The sequence below is a fragment of the Hippoglossus hippoglossus genome, chromosome 8, assembly GCF_009819705.1.
Source record: "Hippoglossus hippoglossus isolate fHipHip1 chromosome 8, fHipHip1.pri, whole genome shotgun sequence".
Classification (NCBI taxonomy): Eukaryota; Metazoa; Chordata; class Actinopteri; order Pleuronectiformes; family Pleuronectidae; genus Hippoglossus; species Hippoglossus hippoglossus.
In genome coordinates, this window is record NC_047158.1 from 20878449 (window position 1) to 20905333 (window position 26885).

The 26885-nt window shown below is 45.7% G+C and overlaps 1 protein-coding gene across 1 annotated transcript; it reads right to left on the bottom strand.

Annotated features, from left to right (window-relative positions):
* Positions 1–14776: 14776 nt before the first annotated feature.
* Positions 14777–16228, bottom strand: zgc:162612 (forkhead box transcription factor). Its single transcript, XM_034593001.1, has one exon. It carries the CDS (start codon positions 15854–15856, stop codon positions 14912–14914), a length of 945 nt encoding a protein of 314 aa, XP_034448892.1. The 5' UTR covers positions 15857–16228; the 3' UTR covers positions 14777–14911.
* Between the last annotated feature and the right edge of the window lie 10657 nt (positions 16229–26885).

The window sequence follows — 26885 nt, forward strand, 5'->3', positions numbered from 1 at the left end:
GTGTGTGTGAGGCGATCCGCTGTCAGACGGCCGGTGATCAAAGAATACATCGAATCCTTCTCATAACATGCTCTTACACAAATGTGTTTCAGTTTGTGCACGGTTTGTGCACAGGCGTGGACCAGAGGGAGACGGCGTGTGTGAGAGACGAGTCGTGAGAGAAACAGACAGATTGTGGCGGCTTTGAAGCTCGGGCCTCAGAATAGACACTAGGTGGAAAAAGAAAAAGAGGAATATCACAGGACAAACGTCTCAGCCGACCGCTACAGTGGAAGATTGTGTTGTGCACGTTTGGCGCTGTAATTCGCAAATGGCTTGCACACACTCATTCATGTGTGCAGACTATTGAGATGTCACTCACGGGGAGTGATGAAGTAGAAAGAGGTTTTTTCTCAAATGTCCTGGAGCAGAGCAGACAACTGACACGCCTTTAAAGGGAAACAAAACAGCCCCTACCACATCTAAATCGTGTTGTATTCTCTTCTGCTCACAAGAAACGTGTGTGATCACCGCTCCGCCACCAATGTGCTGCCCACATGTCCAAGTCCGCTCTTTTGTTTGGGAGGAATCTGGCTTTTCGGGGCACACGTGTGTATTTATCTGTTGTTCGCTCCGTGTATCCTGGATATTAGAGGAACTCTGCGTCGCTCGGCTCTGATGTGATGAATCTCTTGAGTTTTGAGAAGAACGGGAGCCGGAGCTGATGGTTTGTTCAGAGTTTTCTCCACAGACGAACTCAGGGACCTCAGCAGCAACACCACATGTTCCATATATACACAAAACTGGAGGTTATAATAATCGGACAATTGTATATGTACATTTATTTTTTTGTTTCGTTGTTTTTTGAAGCTGGACATTTCACACATCCATCAATTACTCACCTAACTACTCCAACTGTTTATTTAATGCTGACGTGTTTATATATTTTATATTTTATATAATTTATCCAGTAATTATATGTGACTATTTTAAACGTATTCATTATTTTATTAGATTTCTATTTTAGCAGTTGTTTAGGTATTTTCAACAGTTTTTACCTTCTTTACATTTTAAGCAAATTGTTTTCAATCAACCCATAATTGTAACTGTTTTGTAATTTTAGTTAACTCATTTAATGGTTTAGGCTTTAAACTGTTAATTCATTACAAATAGAAATATTTTTAGAAACTTTAGCTAACTGTTTTAACCATTAACCCAACTTCTTATATTATAACTTAAACAGTTTATTACTTTAAACTAACTATTTCAACTGTTAAATCCAGCTCCCTGTTCATACTGCTCTCACGTTAATTAGCTTTCTCCACAGACTGTATCTGAAGATCGCCCCCTGGTGGCTGGCTGCAGTACTCGGCGTAAATCCCGCTTCCCACTTTATCTAAAAAGTCAAACTACACGTGTTCAGCTTCACGTCTGGATAGTTGGAGGAAGTGGAGACATTTATATAAAGTCTATGGTTTTCATCCACTCTCTCCTGCATCATGCGTTCAGATGTTACAGTTGAGACAATAGTCCTTTAAAACTCGATAACAATTAAATGTCCTTTTTATTGTGCTCAGATCAGTTGAGCCGCTTCACGATCTGTCAACGTTTCTCCTTGGCGACGGCAGGCTCCTCCATCTGTGGTGCAAGTACCCCGGGTCGGGGCTCGCTGGCCTAAATAGGCCGTCAGCGAGACTCACGGCTCAGCAGTGCAAACAGATCGTGCAGATATGAAAGCACATCAAGCGACGCCAATGTTTTTTCAATCTAAATTCCAAGATTACTTCATTGTTTAGCACGGTGCCAGACCCCAGTCACAGCCAACATCTGAATACACCATCACTCAGTGAAATATTACAGACATCAGAAACGCACAAGCGGCAGGGATTTGAGAAATGAATCCTCGGAGTCGCACGGCCCGTCTAATAATTAACGGATGCTATGACTCAACATGGTCGCAGCTCGGTAATTATCTGAGGAGGCTGTCATATTTATTTAAGCAGGAAGCTAAGACTGCTGAAGTCCAGCCATGTCGTATGTTAGATCGTGTCGGATTGAAACCATGACACATTAAGCTGATTTTTTCCCGGGTGGTCCTCACTCTGGCTTCGGCCGGCCGTGTGTGTGTGTGTGTGTGTGTGTGTGTGTGTGTGTGTGTGTGTGTGTGTGCGTGTGCGTGTGAGACTGTCACAACAACATGACCCCCGGAAAAATCTCCAACACACACACTAATTCTGCTCAGACACGCACATCTTGCCTTTTCTGTCCCATCTGCAGGGACAGAAACAACAAGGCTGCCATTGACACTGACCCCAACCTCCATCCCATCCCTCCATCCCCCTGGCCCTCATCACCCTCCCACGTTGGCCCCGGGGGCCGCCGCTGCCACAGGGCCCAGAATGCGGTTCAGGTGCAGGACTCTGCTGTTTCCAATTAGCGGAGTATAAATTAGCGCCGCTCTCTGCTGTCCTCTCTCCAAACATTGCTGTCTCTTCATCCTTGTCGACCCTCCACACTTCACTCTGCCTCTGACCTCCCGCCTGCATCGCTGCAACACATAAATCCACCTCCTTTATGGCTCTTGTCGGCAACCTCTGCTCCCCCCTAACTCACGCTCCGTGCCGTTAATGTGCCCTGCATCTGGGGTATAAACGTCCATTTTCAATCAATGAGAGTGTAAATCCTCTGCTGAACGTATATATATCTGACTTTGAGGGGAAAATTACTTCTGGTTTTTACTGTACACTGTGGTTACTGTAACCGAGATATTTCACAGAGGACGAGGACAGAGCCGGACACGTGCTCTCCACATTGCAGCACGGCGTGCACTGATAAGGCAGCTCTGAGATTCAGTTACACCGTGAGAGGAAGTGCAGCCTTACTCCTGGACTTATTACACGGTGCGTTTGCGAGCGTTCTCCTGCTCAGGTCAGTCTGTTAAAGTGAGTGTTATTTTTCCAGGGCGGAGAGATCAGCTGCAGAGTAGCCAAGTAAGACCTGAGGTCAGCCTGGCACTGAGAGTTCACATCTGTTCAAATAAACCTCCACTGTGCCATCAGCAGTGAAAACACACACACACACACACACACACACACACACACACACACACACACACACACACACACACACACACACACACACACACACACATGCAGGCAGTCGCTGAATATAACAAAGTTACTCAAGAACTTCTTCTCCACTGCGATTCATGAAAAATGTGTTTCTTACTCTATTGACAGGTTTAGTTATTTATGACTTTTCAGATTCTACATCATATGATGAGATTAGAAAATGTGATAAATGATGAACTATATTTCTACTTCTACAGTTTAATAAAATCCACATATTGAGACATGTGTTATTACAACAAAACACTACATGGCTATAAGTCATAGAAGAGTATAAATATATTAAAAACAAGTGTGTATATATTTTATGTTGGTTCCCTACAACAGATAAGTTTTGGGTTGAAAGACTATAAACTAACTCAATTTGATTTTCTGTAAAAATCCACACACTGAGATAAGTTTAAACGTTTCCTAAAAGTGATAGAAAATGGTCAATATAAGTTTACATATTGTTTACATTCCCAATAACGGATACTTCTACTTCCACAGTTTCCTTGTGTTGACAGATCTTGAAGTATAGTTCAACTAATTTGGAAAAGAGGGGGAGTAAATATATTTTTTTAAACTGAGACATGTGTAATGTCATAACACTGCATGTTGCATTTGAGAAAAATTAAACTGAGGAAACACATTTAAAACATTAAAAGTTAGAGGGAGAGAGACAGACGATATCAGTATTAATAATCCAATGATATAATACAGTATAACACAGTACTTTTACTTTTGATACCCAGACAGCATTTTGCTTATGCAGGACTTTTACTTGTAGTGGATCTGAGTACTTCCCGCAGTACTGCATGTAGAAATGTTTATATACAAGCTCATAAACAGAATTTACAGATGTGCACACACACACACACACACACCTCTAAAAACAATTAAAAGCAGAGGAAATAACAAGCAGCCTCCGTGATAATATTTCATCTTTGACTTTCCTCACATTCCTGACTCTGGCACCTGTCATGTGTGGGGCTTTTCCTTTTTTCTCTTTACAAGCTCATGCTGCTGTAACAGAGAACACAGCACACGGGAGGGAACTTTACAGAGCGTGTCCTCCTCGGGCCGTGCACCGTTCACAGGGATCAAATACTCCCAAGGTGTAGTGTGTGTGTCTGTGTGTGTGTGAGTGTGTATGTGTGTGTGTGTGTGTGATATTCCTCTCCACCGCTGCTTCCACCACCAGAGCTGTGGACGCAGCCTTTTTACAGAGCCCAGGACCTCAGCGTGCCCTCTGAGTTCTCTCTTTATGAGCTCCAGCTCATCTGTTGACTTGCAGAGAAAACAAGACCAGAGCCGGCTTTTACAGGACTCCTGGGAAAACCACAGCGACGGAGGCAGAAAAATGTAACGCAAGAAAAGTTTGTAGCAGTGAGTTTAGGGGCTTCTGCTCCCTGCAGCCGGGGAGAAGGAGCGCTGGCTGCAGGATTAGACAGAATGCTGCCCCATTTACCGCAGCCTCTGACCTTCAGCGGCCTGGACGATGTTAGAAACATGTTGGAAAAGAGCTGAAGCAGATGAAGATGAAGAGAGAGAGAGCAGGCATGAGGGTGTGAACTTTCCCCCACCGACACGAGCTCACTTATGTGGGCTCCCTCCTCCGCAGAGGACCCCAAGATAAACACGGCTGTGCGTTGAACATCTTTCACCTCCTCTGCTGACCTCAGTTCATCCCTCCACCCTCATGTCCACTCTCCTCTCCCCTCTCCAACACTTTCTCTCCTCCACTCCTCTCTGCTGCTTCCTCCCTCTCTCTCCCTCTCCGTCCAGATGTTTGGCCACAGCAGCAGCAGCAGTGAGAGGGAAGACCTGGGGCTGCGCGGTGGGGATCTTCAGCGTGGACTGGAATGCTGACCCTCCATCCATCTCCATCAGGGGCGACGCATTTGTTTGACTTGAGATGTGATTGTGTTTTCTCTTCCCCACACCTGCAGCTTCCTCTGAACCCTCCCCTCGGCCTCCTCCTCCTCCTCCTCCTCCTCCTCGGACCCTCTGGACCCTCACTGATCAATTGCTTTAACTTGGAAAAACACTCATCCAGCTGCTACTGCTTTTCCTTGTGTTTTGTATTTTCTGCCGGTGTCCCCTCAGGGCCGACCTGCGGAGGAAGGGCCACAGTTGCATCCCAGCAAGCAGAGTTTCAGGGACATATTTTAATCCGATGAAGGGGTGAGATGAAGCAGGCGTCTCTCGGCCCATTGACAGCTCCTGTCTCTTTCTGCTGTTTGTTGTCTCTTCTGCTCTGATTGACTGCTGCAGCCCTCTAGAGGGGGGTGGGGGTGGGGGGGGATCTGCATAAAATAAAACACCTCCTCTGTGTTGCGACGGCGTTTCCCTCCCTGCAGCCGGAGCGGAGCAGGCGGCGTGACGTTCAACAAACTGTGGTTTGCTGCAGATCAAACGTTCCACTCGTTTTTTGAATTCATCATTTGCAGCAAACCCACCCTCATTAGTCAAAGGCACTCAGCAAGTTGTAGCGTCTAATTCTGTGGGGGCCGCCCAAACTTATCACCCTTCATTTCAACATGGTGGGCTGCCCCGGCGCTGGAACCCTCTCAAGCTTTTCCAGACATCTGACAACAGCCACATTTATTTATTGACTTCATTTCGCTTGCGGGCCGGCTTTTTACTGCTCCCCTGAGTGATACAGAGTTAATGTAGAACTGCTCATTGCTCGCGAGTGTTTTTTCACTCCTCCTCCTCCTCCTCCTTCTCCTCCTCCTCCTCCTCTCCCACTACCTCCTCTCCCTCCTTTTTAAACTGTTCTTAAGTGTTTAAACACTCGGGTAATGATGTGCTGTTGTGGAAGCGAAAAACCATGTGGGATAAAAAAGGAAAAACATCCATGTGGGCTTTTCCCCCCCGAGGAGAGAGCGAACCGCCGAGGATGGGATGAGAGTGTGAAGGGCCCTGTTAATCAAAATGAAAGAGCACCTCTCAGGGCCCTGGTGTTGACGAGGCCACGGAGGAGCTGTGGGAACGTGGTCCTCTGGGTGCAGAGACCCAGACGTCCTCCTGCACTCAGCGAGCAGCCACTGTCTGCCGGCCTGGAAACTGAAGTCACCATCACTTACTCCTGGTTCGCTCCTTCCAGCATCGGCAGGTCAGAATAACTGAAAACATTATTAGAGTTTTACCTTAGCTTTGGTTTTCAGTTACTCCCATCGTGTGCTACGTTCAGCTCTGTCAGATACTGAATGAACGTGGTGCGATCCGGAGAGAAGAGCCAAAGCTACACGCGACTATATCATCTGCAGAACTATCAGTAGCCTGTTAGCCGTTCATTAAGTTGGAAACAAAAGTGGGCCGAGCACTGAAGCTTGAGGCACTCCATTAGTTTGAACCGTTCACACACTGAGGCTTCATCCACACGACAACGCTTTAGTTTGAAAACACATCAACTCTGCTACGGCCTCGCCTGTAGCTCAAACTGCTCCAGAGCTTTAGAGCCAGTAGAAAAGTTCGGAAACGCAGCTGGACCCGTTTTAGTTTTAAAACTCCAGGAGCTGCATTTTAGTCTGGACGGGCAGAGACAGAGATGTTTGGAAACGATGGCGTAGACGCTCTTTTCGGTCATGACGTGGTCTTCGCTGGTTCGTCAGACTCCTATCACATGACCCCCCCTTCCGGGAGAAAACAGCTTTAGCCTCAATTGCCAGTGTAGAACGCGACTTGGATAATTTATCATACGTGTTACTGACCCTGTTGTTTTGGCAAACAGCTGCAGGTAAATTCTGCATTTGACAATAATACAATGTTTACATGCGTTGGAGACGAGATGTTATTCGAGCAACCTGCGACAATTTAAAGATTAATACGGAGCCAAGATTCTCATACGGACAGAGATCGTTTTGTTTGGCAAATAAAAACGTGAGTGAGCCTGAGAGATAATTATTAAACCAGCCTGTCATTAATCTGACTTACAGGAATATGCAGCCGTGTTTTTGATTTTTGCTTTTTGCTTCAGTCAACTGGCGAGAGTTTTTATCTGCGAGAGAAACTAAAGTCAGATAAAATACGAGCGACATTATTCTGGCCTGAACAGTCTGATTAGAACACGAGAGTTTTACGCTAACGGCTAAATCCTACAAACTGGGAAAAGCAGAGGAGACATTATCGCAGTAATTTCATTAAAACAGCCACAATTATTAGTGGCTGAGTCTCACATTACCCAACAGTTATTATTACATCTCAGCCCTCTGCCTTTTGAGGCTTATCATGTTTTGCTGTTTTTCCCTTTTGGACTGATTGAGTGGAGGCCACCCTGCTCCCTCTCTGCTCTCCCTACTGTTGCTGCTGCCGCTGCCTCTCACAGAACGCCTTCAACTCAGCAGCTTTTTCAAATTTGGGGCTTGCGACACTCAGCCAAAAGCCGCAAATTACCCCCCTCTAGCAGCAGCGAATTAGGAACAATTTTGTGTTAGCTATAAAAAAAGAGCGAGAGCGAGGGAGAAGTGAGGGGAAAATATAGCTTACACCAGGGACCACCAACAGAGGCAACATGGGGATGAACGGCTCGTTGGCCGACAGTTTGGGTGGCAGGGCGGTGCTAGAAAGCAGCCTCGGCGTTCCTCAGAGCAATCAATCCTATCATATCACATCTACATAGCACGGCACAACATCCATTACCAAACACAAAGGCCCGAATTAGTGGATTTATGTTGCTGTTGCAGGATGTTTGCAGGCCCATGAATCGGCTTTGAGTTCCCTGAGCACACAGACCTGCCGGAGCGATAGAGAGACGACGGCCCGTCCTCTGACACCGGCGGCCGCCCGGCACCCAGTCGTTTTCACTCTGGTGACACTGGAGAGGAAACAATTTTCCTTCGTATGAGGTGACAATTCACCGTCTGGTATTTTCATCCTCTCTTTTTCCAAGAGGGTGGGATTTTTTGATTTCCCCCCACGATGCGGTTGGTCCTTAACTCCGGGCACTAATGTAGAAAGGGGTCTTTTTCTTGTTTCTTACAAAGCGTGAGGTTTGGCTTGCCCACTTATTCTGCTCCCAATGAGCCAATCCATGTTTTTCCCATTCTGGCACCCTCTCTCAACTCCCTTCTAAAATCCATTTCCAAGTTGTAATGTGCCACTGCAGACGTTATTGAGGGGAGAAAACCAAATGTAATGGGGGGGAGAGAGAGGTGGAGAGGCAGAGTGCAGACAGAGAGAGAGAGAGAGAGACGTTGAGGGTGAGTGGACGGAGAGAGCGAGAGGCAGCGAGGGAGGTTTCCAACTATTAACTGGCTGCTTTTCAAACATCCTGCGCTTCATGGCGATGCCTGGTGTGGAAGGCGGACCACTTTGTCTTCCTCAGAGATCAGTGGGAGCGGGCGGCCCGCAGCCAGGCTGGGGTTACTGCTCTCATTAGGCCGCGCACCGACCGCCGGGGCCTCGGACGCTGCAAGAGCCGGCGTGACCCCTCACTGACACATCTCGGCCCAGATGTTAATTATGCTTCCTGCTCCCCTTATGATTAAATGACAGCGTTTTAAGTCTTTGTTTGTGCGGCTAATGGCTCTCATTTAGTGCAATAAGTGGTTTAGGGGCTGCTGTGGGTGACATCACGCTCCCGCAGCCTTTCATGTCGTCCCCGTGGAGGGCGAGCACCTCTCCTGGTGTTCGGAGGCCTTGTACCTGACGCACACACACGTGGGGATCTGCAGAAACCTGGCAGCGGGAACGGTGCGGCGATGCCAAGCACCATGGGCAGCGTGAGGGCATGAGGTCGCCAGCTGGGGAACGGTACCGGCACCGGGAAGATTGAAAAATAGAGTGGGGTGTCAAGACCAAGTGTTTGCCAGTTACTTACAGATTGGCTGCTTCACAAGCGCTTTGGAGAAACAGATGTGGAATGGAGGAGGATCTATCTGCAATAAAACCTTTAATGCAACTGTGGATTTTCTTAAGAGGCCTAATGGAGCTGTGCATTTTCTGCAGAGCGTCTGAGGGCGAGGACGGAATCTATAAGATCATTAACGTAGTTTGGTAAATTTGGAAATGATCAGGACACAATGTCCAAGTTTAGCAAAGTATTTATAGACGTCTCGGTCATTTCTGGGTTCATCAGATCATCCGCTGTTTGCTTTTTCCTTCCTTCTACCTTTTTTTATTTCTCTCTCCTTCATCCCTTCCTCCTTTTCATCTTGATTTTATTGTCCCTTCTACCCCCAGCTGCAGATCCCTCTGTTTTCTCCCACCCCACTCTGAGCGCGTGGCTGAGGTGTGAGATCATTCTCCTTCTGGGTGGCTTTCCTGCTATATGTCACTGTCATCTGTTGGCACTGGGGCGAGAGGGGGGGTCCCTTTTCCAAAAACACACCGCACTCCGCCTCGCCACCCGGAGCATAATAAATTCTTGGGCACGAGACTGGAGAGGGGTGCACCAACGGAGCAGTGTGTTTTACTGGGCTTGGCAGGGCAACACATAGACCGGTGAGAGAGGGAAGGCAGGGGTGTGTGTATGTGTGTGTGTGTGTGTGTGTGTGTGTGTGTGTGTGTGTGTGTGTGTGTGTGTGTGTGTGTGTGTGTGTGTATGTGTGTGTGTGGGGGGGTGGAAGATTTATAATTGAATAACTCCCTGAAGCAGGGCAGAGGGGATTGGCCCTGCCAGGAAAAGCAAACGCCGAAGAGCGAGCGAGGCCTGTGGAAGTCAGCCATTAAAGTGAGAGGAGAAAGGTGCGAGATTTACGAATGATAACTGGAAAACCACCACAACACCTATCGGGCCTTTAGATTCCACAAACTCCGATTCCACAGCAGCAAACACACATCAGCCTCTGGCACTTAGAAAACAATCTCGGGGTCAAAATGAACCAGTTGCTTTGTTTTTAATGTGATTTTTTTATTACTCATCTGAAATATGAATATTTTGACACAGTCTTAAACATAACAAGCTTAACTTTTACCTTAAAACTGTCACAGGTTCATTTTCAGTCGTACAAATCCGTGTGCACGAGACTCTCACTGCTGTTCTAAGGATAAATATGTTATTAAATCAGATACAACAGTTCACAACTGTACTATATGTTGGTTTGAGTATTTAATTACAATAACACAAGATATAACCAACACTGACGTGAAGCTTCTGGAGTTTTGAACTAAATGAAACGTTGTCACCCAGGACAAAGGATTATAAAGATCCGAAAACTCAAAATTGATATATTAATACTCATAAAAACAATATCACAAAGTCTTTCCTCATCAATGTGCTCTGTTGCTCTTCTGTCCGTCCTCAGCGATGGATCCATCACATCTCTCTGAGGTTTCCACGTTTTCTTCCCCTGTTGATATGTTTTGGTTTTTTCCCCCTCACTCGATAGTTGAGGGTTAAGATCAGAGGATGTCGCACCTTGTTAAAACTGTGATTTGTGAATGTGGACCAAAACAAATAAAATGTGATTGATTGATTGGGGTAAAGGTTCATTGGTGCTCGATTATAACCCAGTGATTTGAACTATAGACACTACAGGAAAGTGGGTTGAAGATAAACCCCGTGCCAGTGGGTAGAAAGGAAGACACTGGGCTGATTAACCCAGAAACAATGTAAAACAACAGGTAAATACGTGCACGTGACTTTCACTCTACCCGAGAGGATGAACTTCTTCTCACAGCAGATACAACAGCTCTCAACTGTTCTATATTAATATTCTATAGAACGCTGGATTAAAGATTGATCGTGGGCAGAAAGTCGCCCGAGACGAAGGATCATTCTCATGCTAATATAAATAAAAACAATATCCCAAACACTGGATCAACTCGCTGTCTTGGGTTTTCTACCCACAAGGAAACAATGACATGTTGCTGTGGTGCTCAGTTATAACTCATACACACTCTGATACAGTGTGTTGGGTTGTTTGAACTCAACATGACTGTTACTGACACTGACTCAGAAGCATTAACCATCATCTCTGCCTTTGCGAGTTTGATGCTGCTCCAAATTAGGAAATAAAAAAGAAAACCCATCAGGCTCGAAGACAGGAAAAATATATTCGAGGGGAATTTGGTCCAAATGGTGCATTTCACATTCTTCTGGAAAAAAAACCCACATGGGCTCATTGATGTTTCTGTCCTGACTGGACCAGCAGGGGTCATCCCAGAATGCACCTCTCCCCCGGCCTCTGGAAGCAGGAGGAGTTGGAGTTTATCTTGCCTGTTTGGCTTGGCCTTGGCGAGTGGAGAGCGAGCGCATGGCAGAGCGGCCATGTCAGGCATGACTGCAGATCTGACTCAATCCACTCGCTCTTCCCAGGGAGACGACGTCCACATCACAGTGACGATAACTCAGAGCCGATCATCCACGTGGAACTGAGACGCTGCAGCGGTGCAACATGGCACGCACCACTGACAGGCTGTCACATAAATGTACGTTCAGGACTTCCACTGCAGAGATGAATCATCTTAATACGACGCCGGGTGAAGTTCTCTGGTGACAAATTCAATCTGAAACTCAATGCCCTTGTTTCAGATTCTGAGTGACTTTGCAGATTACATAAAATTTTACAGTTTCGAGCCATGAAGGAAAAGAAAAGAGTTGTGTTAAAAAACAGGAAAATCTTGCTGCTGATCATTAAAAAGAGGCTTTGCCTTTTAATACCTGGCGAAGATTTAATAAACCGTGTCACACTCGGTGACGCACAAAGGAAAAAAGGGAAAGTAGAAAGAGTTGCAGCGGCGCAACTGGCAACTTTTACCTCCTTTAGGATGGAAAACTGATGTGCAGTCATAGCCACACACACACACAGACACACACAGACACACACACACACACAGTCTGGAGTGTCTGACTTGCTTATTTTATCAGGTGCACCAGCTTCCCAACACCCCCTCCAAAGAAAAGACCCTGACTCCTTTCCCCCCCACCCCCCCCCCCCACCCCCCCTGGCTGCTGATCAGCTGCTGCAACTGCTTCACTTTCTCTTCTCTGAGTTTCTCGCTGAGAAAACAGGCTCCAGTATAATGAAAAAAGATTTCTGAGGTTGAACCATATTCACTCAACCTTTACTTCACCTCTGGATACAGAGGATCTCATTTACTTTGAGAAAGTACAGAAAATAAACAAAACATTAAAAGGAAAAAAGGTCGAAGAAGAAACAAGAGGAAAAGTAAAAGTCTGAGGAATAAATACAGAACATTTGATTTAAAGCAAATGAATCAACTAAAACAAGGAGAGCAGGAGGTGAAATGAGGTGAGATGAAGAACTTTAAATACCCAAAGGATGAAAATGAGTTGAGCTTCAGATTGTTCTGTGTTGTTTCGTGTTGCAGGTGCATGAGGAGACGAACTGGAGCCCAGTAAAAACAGTGCTTCCAGTGTATTTCAGTGGTTTGACTGGGTTTGCTGGGAGCCTGCGTTAAACGGACAGAAGTGAGGAGAAGCACCATGAAGCTGAACTGCAGCTCAGAAGCTTCAGCAGGACTCAGTCCCTCCTGCATCAATGATGTGCAGACACGGGACGTAAACTTCTTCAAAAGTTTCACGACTATAGCAAAGTACTGAATCTCAGAGGAAACATTCGTACGTTCATTTGTATATTTGGTTTTTTAAATCAGATAAATTCTAATAGCAGAAATACTGTGGTGTGTGATTTGAATCTCATTTCAACCGCAGCTCGTGCCGCACTGTTTAAGATCAGCCGTGCAAATATTAGACATTTGGCTATGGGGAAATAAAAAAAAAAGGGAGAAAACCTCAAAACAGATTGGATTAAATCTAACCATGTGAAAGTTTGGGCCAGTTTGTGAAGATGTCCCTGAACGGAGGGAAATAAAAGAGGAGGCTGAGTGAGAGAAGGAGAGAACGAGAGTGAGCTCTTCTTTCTCTCTCTCTCTCTCTCTCTCTCTCTCTCTCTCTCTCTCTCTCTCTCTCTCTCTCTCTCTCTCCCTCTCAGGAGTGGGCAACTTCACAGCTCAGCATCAGGTAACAATCTTTTTATTTGTTTCGGTCCCTGACTGTGCCAGAGTCTCTGGAGCTCTGAGCGTGTGGTGGGATCCATCAGCTCCGTCCAACAGCTCCAGCGTGGTAATCCATCTAAACCAGACTCGGGAATAGAATTAAATAAATACTTCCATGCTCGGGAAACCTAGAATTATTTTACTACTGTCATTCTCAGGGCAGAGCGGCGCTGCCTTTCGCTGAAGTGAAGAAGAAAGGAAAAATAAATGGGTTAATGTGAATTAGGGCCACGGAGCCACGGGTGGAGAGTTACGAGCTCGTGTGTCTTAGAGGAAGAGACTCGTTAGGTGGAGCTGGTGAAAGATGATGGATGACGAGTTCATCTCGTTGACTTTGATTCAACCAGTTCAGTTTTTTACCTTTTAGAAACAAGGAGAAATTAACCTGTTAGAGGTCAAACTGTGAGATGTCACCAAACAGAGAAAATCCAACTTTTATGATGGTGAAAATTAACTGATGGATTATTATTTTATAAGAAGTATAAACTAAATTCTAATTAAACCCACCACAGAAGACAAATGTCTTTTAAATGTTATCATTCATCACGTGGCCTATAATTTAAATTAGGAATTGATCTGTTTATTTAGGACTTTTAGGATTTATTTAATGTGCTCAAATAAAATGACGAAAACATAATTAGAAACATATTTTGGATTTAACTTCCTCATAATAAACATCGGACAGAAGCTTATGATTAAACTTATCTTACTTTTCTTGTGTTAACAGGGAGACAAGTGTGTGTGTGTGTGTGTGTGTGTGTGTGTGTGTGTCAGCAAATAAAGCATTTTTTTTAATTAAGCCAATTACACACACACACACACACACACACACACACACACACACACACACACGCACACACACACACACACACACACACACTGACAGGCCTGTGCGCTTATCTTTGGTCTGAAGTTCATCAGCTGCTGATTAACAGACTAATTCATCCTGTTTTATTATAACTGGTATAATAAATAATTATAATACAACATAACAATAATATTTTTGCATTAATATAAATGTTAATCCGGACGTTTCCAAACTTTGACCCTGACGCAGCAGGATTTTATCCAACGTGATGCAAAAGGTCACTTTATCAATTAAACATTACACAATATAAATATCATATAATATTATTTTACAAGCTGTATTGCAGTTTTATTTTTATTATCACAATATAATAAATAATTCCCTGTGATTTACAATTACGCAAATAACTGGAACTGAACCGTGATTCAGTGCATTAGGCCTCATCGAGCTGCAGCTGATTTAAATGGAAGATTTAATTTTCTATAGTTGCATTAATACATTTTCTTTACCTGCCAATGCAACACTTTAATAACCTTTCAATTAAAAATATTTAACGCTTTAAATAATGAGGAATAGTTTGTTTAAATGTCAGAATCACGAGTTTTATCCTAATGTTAATTCGAAGCAAGAAAATTTAAGCTTTAAACCTGAAATGTTTTTTCCTCCACGAGGGAAATAAAACACGAGCGCGCGGATCTGCACAAAATATACAACTGAACCAAAAAGTTTAAATATTTCCTTTTTTTATTTCCAGAAAAAAAAAACGTATAGGAAACTCGTCATTTAAATATATTTTTTTAAAATAAAAAAAGAAGACAAATCCAGATCAAATGATAAAAAAAAGCACCTGTTAAAAAACGTTTTTATCCAAAAAGGGGGGGGGGGGGGGGGGGGGGGGGGGGGGGGGGGGGGAATTAGGGGAAGAGTTATTTTTTTTTATCTACAACATTCTTTAAAAACACATCTTCCTTCTTCCATCGCTGCAGAAACTCGGAGCTTCTGCTCGAATTGTCTGTTTTACCTGAGAAAACAACGAGTTCACCGCGAATCACTCGTTGCTGCTGTGCATGTGTTTGACCAGGGCCACGCGCTGAGTCTGTAGTTTCTGGTACTCCTGCTGTAAACTGAGGAAGTGCGGGGCCGCGGCCGGGTGGAACAGCGCCGGGGAGCCGTACGCAGCCCCGGGGGTCAGCGGGGAGGCGTAGGCCGGACACTGGGCCGCGGAGAAGGGTTCGATGCCCGGCTGCGAGTGGAGGAAAGCCTTGGCTGTGAGCGCGCTGCGGGAGAAGAAGCTGGACAGGGCCGGCAGGATGCTGCTGACAGGTGGGATGCCGGCGCACGCAGAGGGCGCGTGGTGATGGAGGTACGGGTAGATCTCCAGACTGGGCAGCTGCAGAGCCGCCGCGCCGAGGCCGTACGCCCCCGGGAAGCCGTGCAGTCCGCTGGGCTCCAGGTGCTGCTCCTTCAGCGGGTCGAAGCGAAAGTGCTGCCGCTTGAAGCGCTTCCTCCGCCGCAGGAAACTGCCGTTCTCGAACATGTCCGAGGAGTTGGGGTCCAGGGTCCAGTAGTTGCCCTTCCCGGGGTTGCCGGGCTCCCGGGGCATCTTCACGAAGCAGTCGTTGAGAGACAGATTGTGCCGGATCGAGTTCTGCCAGGCGGGGAACTTCTCCCGGTAGTAGACGAAGCGGTGGCTGATGAAGTCGCAGATCTCGCTGAGGGTGAGTCTCTTCTTCGGACTCTGCAGGATGGCCATCGTTATCAGGGCGATGTACGAGTACGGAGGCTTCACCGACGTGGGACCTTTGGTCTTAGCGGGGGCACCACACTCCGGCGCGGGGCTGTACGTGTCCCGGTCTCTGCTCGGGCTGCTGGAAGCCTCCGTGCCTGGCTCCTTCTCATCCAGAGGGTCCGGCTGCTCCTCTCCGTTATCTTTGAGTCCTTCCCCTACCACGTCGATAACAATATCCTCCATGATGTCCAGACCCAATGTCATAGTAGATTTCCGCGGGTGAAGCCGACACCACCTGCCAACAGGTGGGAGAGTGACAGCTCTTCTCCTGAACCGGGAAGCCTTTTTTACGCACGACTTGTCTCCATTCACAAAAAAATTGGAGCAACGGTGGAAAATCCGAATTCACTCCTCCCCCCCCCTACTTCTCTGGAACCGGATTCTCCAAACCGCAACACATCGGTGCTGATTTCCTGTATTTCGGTGCCTTAAAGCGCAGAAGTGCAGTCGGCGAGTGGTTGTGCGTAACGCGTAAAAGTGCGTGCGCTCTCCGAGGTGTCCAGCATCTTCTGCAACCTCCGCTGCTTTCCTGCGGCTCGGGTGGATGTGATGTCACGTCGAGGCGCGAGGAAAAGGATCCTGACCAATGGAAACGACGCAAATGGTACCAAGGAGGCCGATACACCAGCCTCCGAGCGCACTCTCATCATCATCATCATCTTCATCGTCATCATCATCACCCGAGCATCCGTGCCAAGGGGACGCGGGCGATGGAAAACCAGCCTCTAAAAACATCCGCATGAACAACAAGGAGTTTGATCCGGAGAGGAACAAAACTTAGAAATGTTCAGTTTGATCAAATCTGAATCAAATAAAGGAGAAAAAGAAGCTTCTGATCATTTGGAACAATCTGATCCACCAACTTTTATGGAGGCTGCTCGTGAGCTGTATAACTTTTTTTTAAAGTCATTTTTTAGTTTTCAGAAATGATTCAGAAGTTTTCCAGAGTAAAACAGAATAAGAAAAATTACGTGAAATGTTTTATTTCTATGTTAAAAAACTAATTTTAAAAACGTATTTTTAATATATACAAACAAGAAAAGGGACCAAATAAAACACAAAACACTCAAAGACACAATAAAGATTTCTGAATAATCTCAGAGACTATTTGAGGACATCACATCACCGAGGGGGGGGGAAATCCCCAGACACTTCTGTACGTGAGGCAGGGATTTAAACCCTAATCCCCCTGGAAGGCTCCTGCAGACGCACGTTACGCACACACTTGACGCACAATTACACGTTTTCAGACGTACAACAGAGGATAACAACCGCAATGACTGATTTTGTTGCTGCTGGGGGAAAATAATAATTTGTCGCCTGCAGCTCTGCGTCGCGGCGTCTCTCGGGTGAAGAGGTTCAGACTCTGGAGGTTTCGCTCACACCTCAGTCCCCCCCCCCCCCCCCCCCCCCCCCGCTCAAGACAACATATTGAAAAATATCCCCCGTGTGTGTGTGTGTGTGTGTGTGTGTGAAATGGAGAAGGGATAAGATTTAATCTGCATAACCTGAGATTTTTTGAGGCAGAAAGTGCGCAGTGTGTTTTCCATTTGGGGCTCAGACCTGAAAGTCCGCGGTAACCCCGCCGGATTATCTTCTTTAATAATGGGCACCCGAGAGCAGGACGCTGATATCGGGATGAAAGTAATAGATTTTCACTTGCGCAGACATAAAAGCGGGGAGCGGGGCGCGGAGGGCGCTGCTGGTATCGTTGGGAGGCCTCTGGTTGTTTGTGTTTAATGATGGAGCCCTTTGTTGGGGATTCCCACATTTCCTGCCTCTAATCGTATTGATACCCCGGGGCAGTGGGGGTGGGGGTGGGGGGGGGGACTGGGTCCGGGCTGGGTGGGCTACACGGTACCAGGCTAAAGCTGCAGATGATTTTCCCAAATTCATCACGCATGTCCTCAGATTGGAAACAGCCCCCCCCACCCCCACCCCCCCCCAGTGTGCGCGTTGTGTGGCTCCACGCGAGGAGCAGGGGCGTCAAATCCCCGCGAGGAGCCGAAGGTGAATGTGGCACCGAGGGTTCGATCGTGTGGTGCCACGTGCTGGAGTCACTTCTGGGGGACGAACGATGACGGAGATAGAAAAAGGCCTGAATGTTTCCTGATGTTATACATTTGCAGATATGGCCTCCAATTATGTATATTGCTGGTAATAAAGCCCCCCCCCCCCCCCCCCCAGCCCCAGCCCCCCCACCGTGACAAAGTTTAAGGTGTTTTTCTTCCTCTTCTTATAAAACAGGGCGAATCCACGAGGCCCCTGTTTTTACGCACAGGTTTGAACAACTGTCTCTCACAGAAAGCACCATTGTTAGCGGGTCCTATTTGTTTTGTATCGCGGATGAATGAGTGGGAGGCTGAGCTGCGGCCACCAGGGGCTCGGTGTAATAACATCATCTGGCAGGAACTAAACAGGCCCCGGGGATCCCGCTGGATCACGGCGGATAAATGAAGGTCAGGCTCCGGCGGCTGGATGAAGCCGCGACTGGCTCCTTCAGTTAGAGATGTTTTCTTATCTCAGTGAAAACCTGAAGCCGCTCGCATGATTCAGGGACCGATAATAATGAGAAGAGTGTTTCTCATTGGGAGAGTTTGAAACTGCTTCAAAGGGCTGAGGTTGTTTTCACATCCTCCTCCTCCTCCTCCTCCTCCTCCTCCTCCTCCTCCTCCTCTTCCTCCCTCATCTTGATTCCCTTACAGTCTTGGCAGCGCACTGGACAATAATACAACGTGTAATTTAAGGTATCGTGAATCATAACTGCAAGAAACAAAAGTCAGAGGAGCCAAAACACACATGTGAGACACTTGTGAGCGTTAAACACTGACATCACGTTTATGAGCTGATGAACTGAGCCCGTCACGTGCACGCGCGGATACAACCTGTTCACTTCACTGTGTGTGTGTGTGTGTGTGTGTGTGTGTGTGTGTGTGTGTGTGTGTGTGTGTGTGCGGAGTCTTTTATGAGGAGTGACGGAAGCAGAAGATCAGAGGACCTGTCAATCACAGCAGAGTGGTGAATCTGACCGTTTGGCGACATCTGGTGGTTCTCAGTGGGTGGTGCACTGGCTGGCCCTGAAGTGAAGATCAGTAGAACAACAAATCACAAAATACAACAAATTAACAAATGAATAAATAAGGAAACAATAAAGGAAACACAACATGAAGGCAGTAAATAAAAAACACAATAAATAAGAAAACAATACAACAGAGAACAATACAACACAACAGCAAATTAACAAGTGACTAAATCACCGGAATAAATAAGAAAACAATAAGAAAACATGACAGCAAATAACAAAACGCATTTGTCAGCATATTCCTCATAAATAAAAACGAACAGTGTGTCGATCCAATCAGCGACGAGCTTCTTCCATTGCACCATTTAGGTTAGAAGTTAATTCCTTTGTGTTTTAAGATCGGTTGTGATTTGCACCGATAAGAAATCACTGCTCAATAATAACACAACAACAATCTGGAACGTAAACAACGTTCAAAGTGTTTCATCACGACCTCATCAACTCTCTGAAGGTGGATTTTATTGTGGGGACGTTGTATTAGAAGCTAATTGATCAATAATCAGCCGATAGATACATGAACCTGAGCTGATAAACTGAGTAACTGAGTAAAGTTTGGTTTAAACATCTAAAGTATTGTGTAATTATTCAAACTCTCGTGTTAATCAGGTTCATGTCTGAATATGAATGTCCATGTGGACATCGTCAGAAAGGAAATTCAGAATATATGTTTGATTCTAATGATGTTTTTTAAGATGACTTTATAACTTTTTACAACTAAATCGCTCCTAAACAAAACAATAAATAAACAAACTAATATTAAACTAGATTTGTGTCAAAACCTTGTAATTGGTGGATTTTCAGGATGAATTCAACATGAATAATAATATTTATCTGGTAAAACATGAAGTTGATTCAACCTTCATCAGGAAAATGTGGCCTATTCATCTCTTTCAACTCTAAAATCAAATTAATATGTTGATATGTTGAACAATGAGCTGATGATTCTGGATAAACAACATTATTTTGTTACAGGGGGAGTTTACACAACTTTTTAATGTGAGAGTAAAAACAATTCACAGCATGAAGATGATCAATTAGTTGATGTAACTGGAATTTATTTAACACCTAAAGTATTCTGCACTAAACTCAACTAAACACGCTCCTCACCTCGTCCAGCAGGTGGCGCTCCTACACCAAATATAAGTTCTTGCTTTCCAAAGAAACATTTAGTGACATTCATTTCTAAACTTTTGAAGATGTGGACAGACACTCGACTTTATAACCACACACACTTATCCACCTCGGTGCTTTAAGGTTCTGGAGACGTCTCCTCCTCCCAGACATCATCGTGCTGTCAGACCCCTGACTGTTTATACAGTGTTGGACAAGTAAGACAAGTAAGACACAGAAACACACTGCACTTTGGTGTCAGGACTCATCAGAGCTCGGCTGAAAACCTCCTGCCCTCTGCCAGACGCTCTTTGGAACACACAGCGGAGTCTTCCAGCGTTTCTTTATATTAGGACTGACAGCGGCGGTTTGTCTCCAGTGTCGAGTTCACCCCTGAAGTCGGATGAGGCCTGAGGATGGAAGGAATGCACGAGCAGTGTTTCAAAGCCCAGTCAGGGGGTCAGGGAGCTGGCTGCTGCTGCAACAAGTGAGCTCATGAGCCAGGGAGAGTGATGAGAGGAGGTGAGGCTGGGCCTGACGGAGGTGGACGGAGGTGGATTCGATGACACAAGTTGTTGTTGGCGTAATAACAACTAGTCTGACACCTCCTGTCACCCAGCGTTTGGTGAATGTGGGTTTCTCTCTGATGTTGTATATCTTGATCTCACTGTGTAAAATACTTTGAGTTTAGACTGCCGCAGGGCCACAGGCGCCTCACAGCATGAAGGTTCAAATCCCGGCTTCGGAGAAAGAGAAATATGAAGAAGCCGAGAGGGACTGGTGTGTGTTTGTGTGTGTTTGTGTAACTCAGGCAAATGCATCTATAAAACCAATCCTGCATCTTGTATTAGTGTGTGTGTACATGCAGATCGAACATTTATCAGAACATCAGAGTTGAATTTAGACGTAAAAACATTAATATGATTAAAATGGGTCTTTTTAGTTGATATGAAACCTCCTCTGGAACCAGTTAATGTTATTATTTCAAAAGGAGGTTCATGTATGAGCGTGCATCATGACAACATGTCAGCAAAGTTCAAAATGTTCCAATGGAGGCTTTGTGAAACTCTTTAAATTCAGCAGATCCAGATTCTGATTTGGATCGAAGACGCAGATTGGCGTTAAGTTAATTGGAGAATCTAAATTGGCCGTTCACGCCGTGTTCACTTCTCTTTTCTCCGTCCTGCTGCCTCAGACTTATACAAAACGCATGTAGTGTTAATGACATCACGTCAAAAAGGAGCCGTTACAGAGAAGTGCATGTGATGTGCATGTTCAGACGAGGATCTGAGAAAGGAGAAGATCTGAGAGCTGCTGGGACGCGAGATGCACAGAGTCGTGGGCGATGATGCTGAGCTGCAGCCACACACTTTCTTTCATGAGGCCGCTCCCATGTCTGGATGTAAGAGATCTCAGAGGTCGAAAGGGGCGAGACCACCTGGTTTTGGTAAGAACTGAACTTTAAGATGGTTTTTTTCTTCGACTGAAACCTCAGAAAACCAAACTTCTCCTCTTACTGAGCACAAATCTCCTCGCAGCTGCAAAAATCTTCCAGGTTTACTGAGCGAGATGTTCACACGCACACACAGAATCACTCTGAAGGTGCTGGAACATTTGTCAGAACTGCTGCTGTGGCACAAAGGCGCCGCAGTAAATTACTCCCTGACATCTGAAGCAAGTGGTTGGGTCACATGCTCTCTCGTGGGGGGAGAGGGGCCACACGGCAACTGGTCCCAGGACGCCCGGGGGGTCACGACCTCTGGGGGCTGCAGTGTGTATTTAGAGGTCAGGCTGCTACAGCGAGGGCCCGGTGTTCTCCCAGCTCCGGCCCCTTCCTCGGCCACCGGCACCCGACTGACAGACACACACATGTGCACGAGGGGATTTGTAGATGAATGAGTGTGTTTTTTATTATTTTATTACCTCCATCAGGGAGGTTTGGTTTCCAGTCGAGTTATTTTAGCAGGATTAAGCAAAAACTACTTGATGGAAACTTCGAAGGATGTTGAACCGTTCAGGGACAAAACCCATTAAAAGTTGGTGCAGATCCGGATCAGGGGTCAGATCCAGATATTTATGAGTTTGGTGCAGATCCAAATAAAATGACTGATCTAGTGAATTTAAAATGTGGTGAGTTTCAAACGACAAAGCTCTAAGTTTTCTGTTTATTTGGTTTTTCTTGTACATGATCTGGTTGAAATAATCTTGTAATTTGGGACGTGTGTTAATGTGGTTTGAAAAATCTCAAAACATATATTAACATGACATATTATCATCTTTATATCTTATACATATTTAGTCTGCATGTGCACACACACTAATACACGATGCACGCTGCTGGATAAATCCTACAGACATGGTTTTATAAATATATATTCTTTAAGTTTTACACATTCACGGAAACACAAGCTCACACCAGCCACACTCTGAGATTTCTGTTTCTCCAAAGAGGAACCAGGATTCAAACCTTCTTAAAGCTTTAAAGGTAATAGAAATAAAACCAACTAAAGAAACAGATAAATCCTGCAGGACAGTTTGCTGCAGGACAGTTTGCTGCAGGACAGTTTGCTGCAGGACAGTTTGCTGCAGGACAGTTCGCTGCAGGACGTCCACCGACACTCGAGCTCGCACCGGTCCCCCCTCGGCCACCTGATCCCGACGCCCTCAGCTGTGATTCTAAACACATTCCAGGGGTGATTCCCACCGGACAAGTTCCACGCTGACAGATACATTCCTGCACTGACATGCCGTCCACACACCCACCTGGTCCCTGTGAGCTGCCACATGCTCTGGAGGCTCCACTGTCCCCGCTCCGTGACCCCTCCGACCTCTGACAGCCGCCGCAGCACAGGCGCAGAGACGATTGATTGAGACACATAATAGATTTGTTTCATTTGTGGTGGACGCTGTGCCCTCTCTGCTGGTTTTTCCACTGCTAATGTCTGGAGAATGTATTTTTGTTGGCGCGAGACTGTTTTCTCTGGAGAAGTGAAGCCGTGCAGGATGACAGGCGGCGGAAGGTTCCAGTTTTACATTCTCGCTCCGCGGCACGAACCCACAGGCACAGTGCTGCACCGAACTCATCATCCAGGGGCAGGATGTGCAGGTTATGTGGACAATGTGCACGTTGCTCCAGATCAGTTGTTGACAGACGAATGTGAGTAAATTCGAACAGAAGGGAAACAGCTCTTCAGTAGGGTCGGTGTCACGAAGCAATATTGAACTTAATGTCTTCAAGACTCAACAAAGTTCACTACGAACTTCAGATTTGTGGATTTGAGACTTTCTAGCACAAACCCTGTGTTGGTTTTGGAGAAGACGAAGTATCAAAAGGTCAAATTGTGTTAGTTCTGCTGACGTGACACTGAGGTGACACATCAAAGTTTGAAAAGGCCGCCGGTCCTGTATAAGTTTAAAAAACGATGATGTCGACACTCACAACTGCTGCTGACGAAGAAAACAACCATCATCAGCCCCGGGTTCCAGGGTTGAACACAACATGGATAATTAACTGGAAGCGTATCTGACCCTGTTTGCTCTTGCTAAATTCTATGTTCACAACAATGCAACATGTTTTCCTCTGACTGCGACTCACAGGTGTATCCACCCGTCAGCCTGACATCACCATCTCAAGCAGGAACAAAGGGCGGGCAGGTTCTGACAAGTCCTGCATGTTGGAGTCAGGACTTAATGTCGTGTACGGGAACATTTCATCAGGAAAGAAAAGGATTTCTGATCTGCTATGACAGAGTATCGATGACTGTATCAGCGTGAACGTGGGAAAAGTGCTGAGCTGGGAAATGACCAAAGAGACGACGAGAAGATTTCCCAGAGGCTCCAGAGTCCGAGCTTATTGATGAGCCAAAGAAAACAGGAACCAACGAGACGACTTCCTGTCCGAACTTTGTCTTTGCCTCCTGGCGTCCGAACTGATTTTCTATTTTCTAAATGATTAAATCTTTATTGCTGTTGACTTCACTTGACAGTTTCACAGTCGAGCACCGGGAGGGAAAGTGAGAGTGAAATACAACGAGCTGTGTGTGAGGTGTTGGTCTAAAAAGGAGAAGTGATGTTTCATAACACAATGAGGTGAATGCAAATTCACAACTTTAAAACAAAGTTCAGATTAAAGGTGTGGACTAAGGAAGGTTTATCAGAAAGGTTTATTTAAACGGCTCATTAGACAGATGAAAAGCACATTTTGTGTTATTTAGCTGTACAATTTAAATATATAATAAATAATAATAATAATAATAATGTTATCTTGAATGTTTTTTAGGATTTCACTGGTATTTCACCTGCACCACTCACACGACTCTCACCAGTTTCAGTTGTACTTTGTCCTAAAGTAAGATCAGGAGCTGCACGTTGAGTCAACACTCGTCTGACAAGCTGCGTGATTAAAAGCCTCATAATGTTTATTACACAGCTGCTAAAATACACAACGTGAACACAACTGATATCACATCCAGCAAATGTGTGTTTAGTGGGATATTTATGGCACAAGCGGAGCCACAGTAACACAATCAATGGCACCAATATTCTGATATTAACCCGATAAAGCCAACAGGTCAGAGTCATCATCAGATTATGCTCTGTGACATATGGACATGGATTATTCTATTAATAACTAAACACACAGTAATCAAAGTAATGTCTTATTCAGGATAAGGTCAATATCAGAATATTTGAGTCCATGTAAACGTGATCAGTGTCACTTTAAACCTGTTTGATCCTGGATCCAAACAGGTTTATAATCACATGTAATATACATTTCTCGAGTCTGTGACGTTTTGAGACTTTAATCTGTAAAACTAATGAGCTGAAACCATCGACATGCTGAGATCTGGACGTTTTCCATCTTTTAATTCTACTTCAATCTGTGTATTACTCTGTTTCATTGTGTATGTACATGCTGTGCAGACCTACATGTGTCTGCTTTGCCCTTTTAATCCCTTTGCAGCGTCGGCCCCATTTTCCTCCTGCACCCGGCACCGCGTCCAGGACACGTGTTCCCAGAACAATGAAGACATTGAGTGGAGCCATCATCCCCCTGCACCCCTGGTACCCATAAATCTTCCCCGAGGTTCAGAGGAGAAAATTCCTGCAGACGCACTGGACCTCACGCTCGTCTGATCTGACCGGGTTGGGCAGACACACACACACACACACACACACACACACACACACACACACACACACACACACACACACACACACACACACTCACACACACACACAAATGCACGCACAATAATATGTCATTATGCAGGTGCATAACCTGATAAACTTGGTTAAAAACAGGAAACTATGTTTGCTTGTCAGATGAAACGATGAGGTTAATAATGAGGTTTCCTGAAATGTCTCAAAACCCGTCATCACCTCAATCATCTCAATTTCAGGACTTAAAATGTTAATTTCATGTAATATGAGTAAATAAAAAGTCTCACACACCAAGTTTGCTTGATGTCCTGATGATTTTACACGATGATATCTCTGGAAACTTGAACCAAGAAGAAACAACGACCACGAAGCGTTGACGTTGGACCAAAGGTTGACGATAAAGACGTCAGGCAGGAGCTGAACGATCTTAGAGGACGTGATGAGATTCACACTGTGTGAAGCTGTCCACTTCGCTCAAACGGTCACGGAGTAAAACGGGGTTTTACCGAGCAGCTCTTAAGTGGTGAAAGTCACAAATCAATCCAGACTACACACACACACACACACACACACACACAGCGCTTGGCAGCAAAGCCTCAATCACACGATACAGAAATCCCTCACAAGCTGAACAAGCTCCACGATCTGCACTGAATTCTTTCTTTTGTGCAACTCGAGCTTTGTGCAGAGCCTTTTTAAGCAGAGTCATGTGAAAGGGAAGTAAAACAGGCTCCGAGTTCAAATAAACCAAATCTGCTTGAAGTCTATAAATCACCTACAGTTTGTCAATGCACAGTATTTTCCTCTGACCTCAGTTCAGTGACTTTTAAATCCCGGTCGTCTTTTCAAAGGTCCTCACTTGTCAAGATAAAACTCTTCTGAACAAAAGAAAATTCGCTGGCACAACTTTTCCTCAGAAACTTTCGGAGTCTGAGTCAGCCTCAAAACTCTAAAAAATCGTGTGGGTGAAGGAAGGAGCTGCACATGTTGTGTGTCATTGTGTGAGTCTGCACATGTTGTGTGTCATTGTGTGAGTCTGCACATGTGAGTGAGGTGGCTGTGATTAGAGGGTGGCACTGCACTGTTCCCTCCAGGCCAGTGCGCCCTGTTATTTTCCCCTCGTCAGCCCGTGCTCTCAACTGGGAGGGTGGGTCCGTGACCTCCCTCCCACGCACAACCACGGGAGAGGGAGGCACCCGCTTCACACAAGCCTCTTTGGTGACCACAGGAGAGTTCACAGGAGCCCCCCCCCCCCCCCCCCCCCATCAGCAGAACTCCTCAGAGCTCGTGGAGAAGAGCTTATCACTGAGCTGCATCCTCCACTCTCTCCTCCTCACTGTCAACAGACTCCAGCTCCATCTGGACTCACGGGAGTCGTCAGGAGTGATGCAGCGACGCAGAGGTCACGGCAAACTTTCAGGGATTTGTGCCGCATTCCCTTTAACTGTTACAACTGCAATAAGTAAAGAGACCAAAGCCTAATTCGTGCATCTTCATTGAATCTGCGCCGTAGCTCCAACGTAGTCTACGCATAGACGTGTCCTCCGCCTCCATCTCCTCCAGCGTCTTTCTCTTCTTCGTTGCAGTTCTTTTAGAATCAGTAATTGCTCTTCAACACCGATCTGCTCCAACTTGACGACACTCGCCAAGTAAACACAGACGCCAGAGAATTTGTAAATAAGCGAACCGGAAACTCTAGCTGCTGTCAGACATGCAGTGAACTCCGGAGAATCTCCTGACATCAAGTGGAGGATGCATGTGAGTGAGAGGCTCCGGACTTTCTGCGGAGTTTCTCCAGAGGATTCCTCACAAGCGAGTTGATGTTGTTTTTAACACACGACAAACAAGTAACTCAGTAAGAGAGCTTTGGGTGATAAG

Coding starts and splice junctions, on each gene's coding strand:
- zgc:162612 (XM_034593001.1), bottom strand. CDS start 15,856: ATGACATTGGGTCTGGACATCATGGAGGATATTGTTATCGACGTGGTA.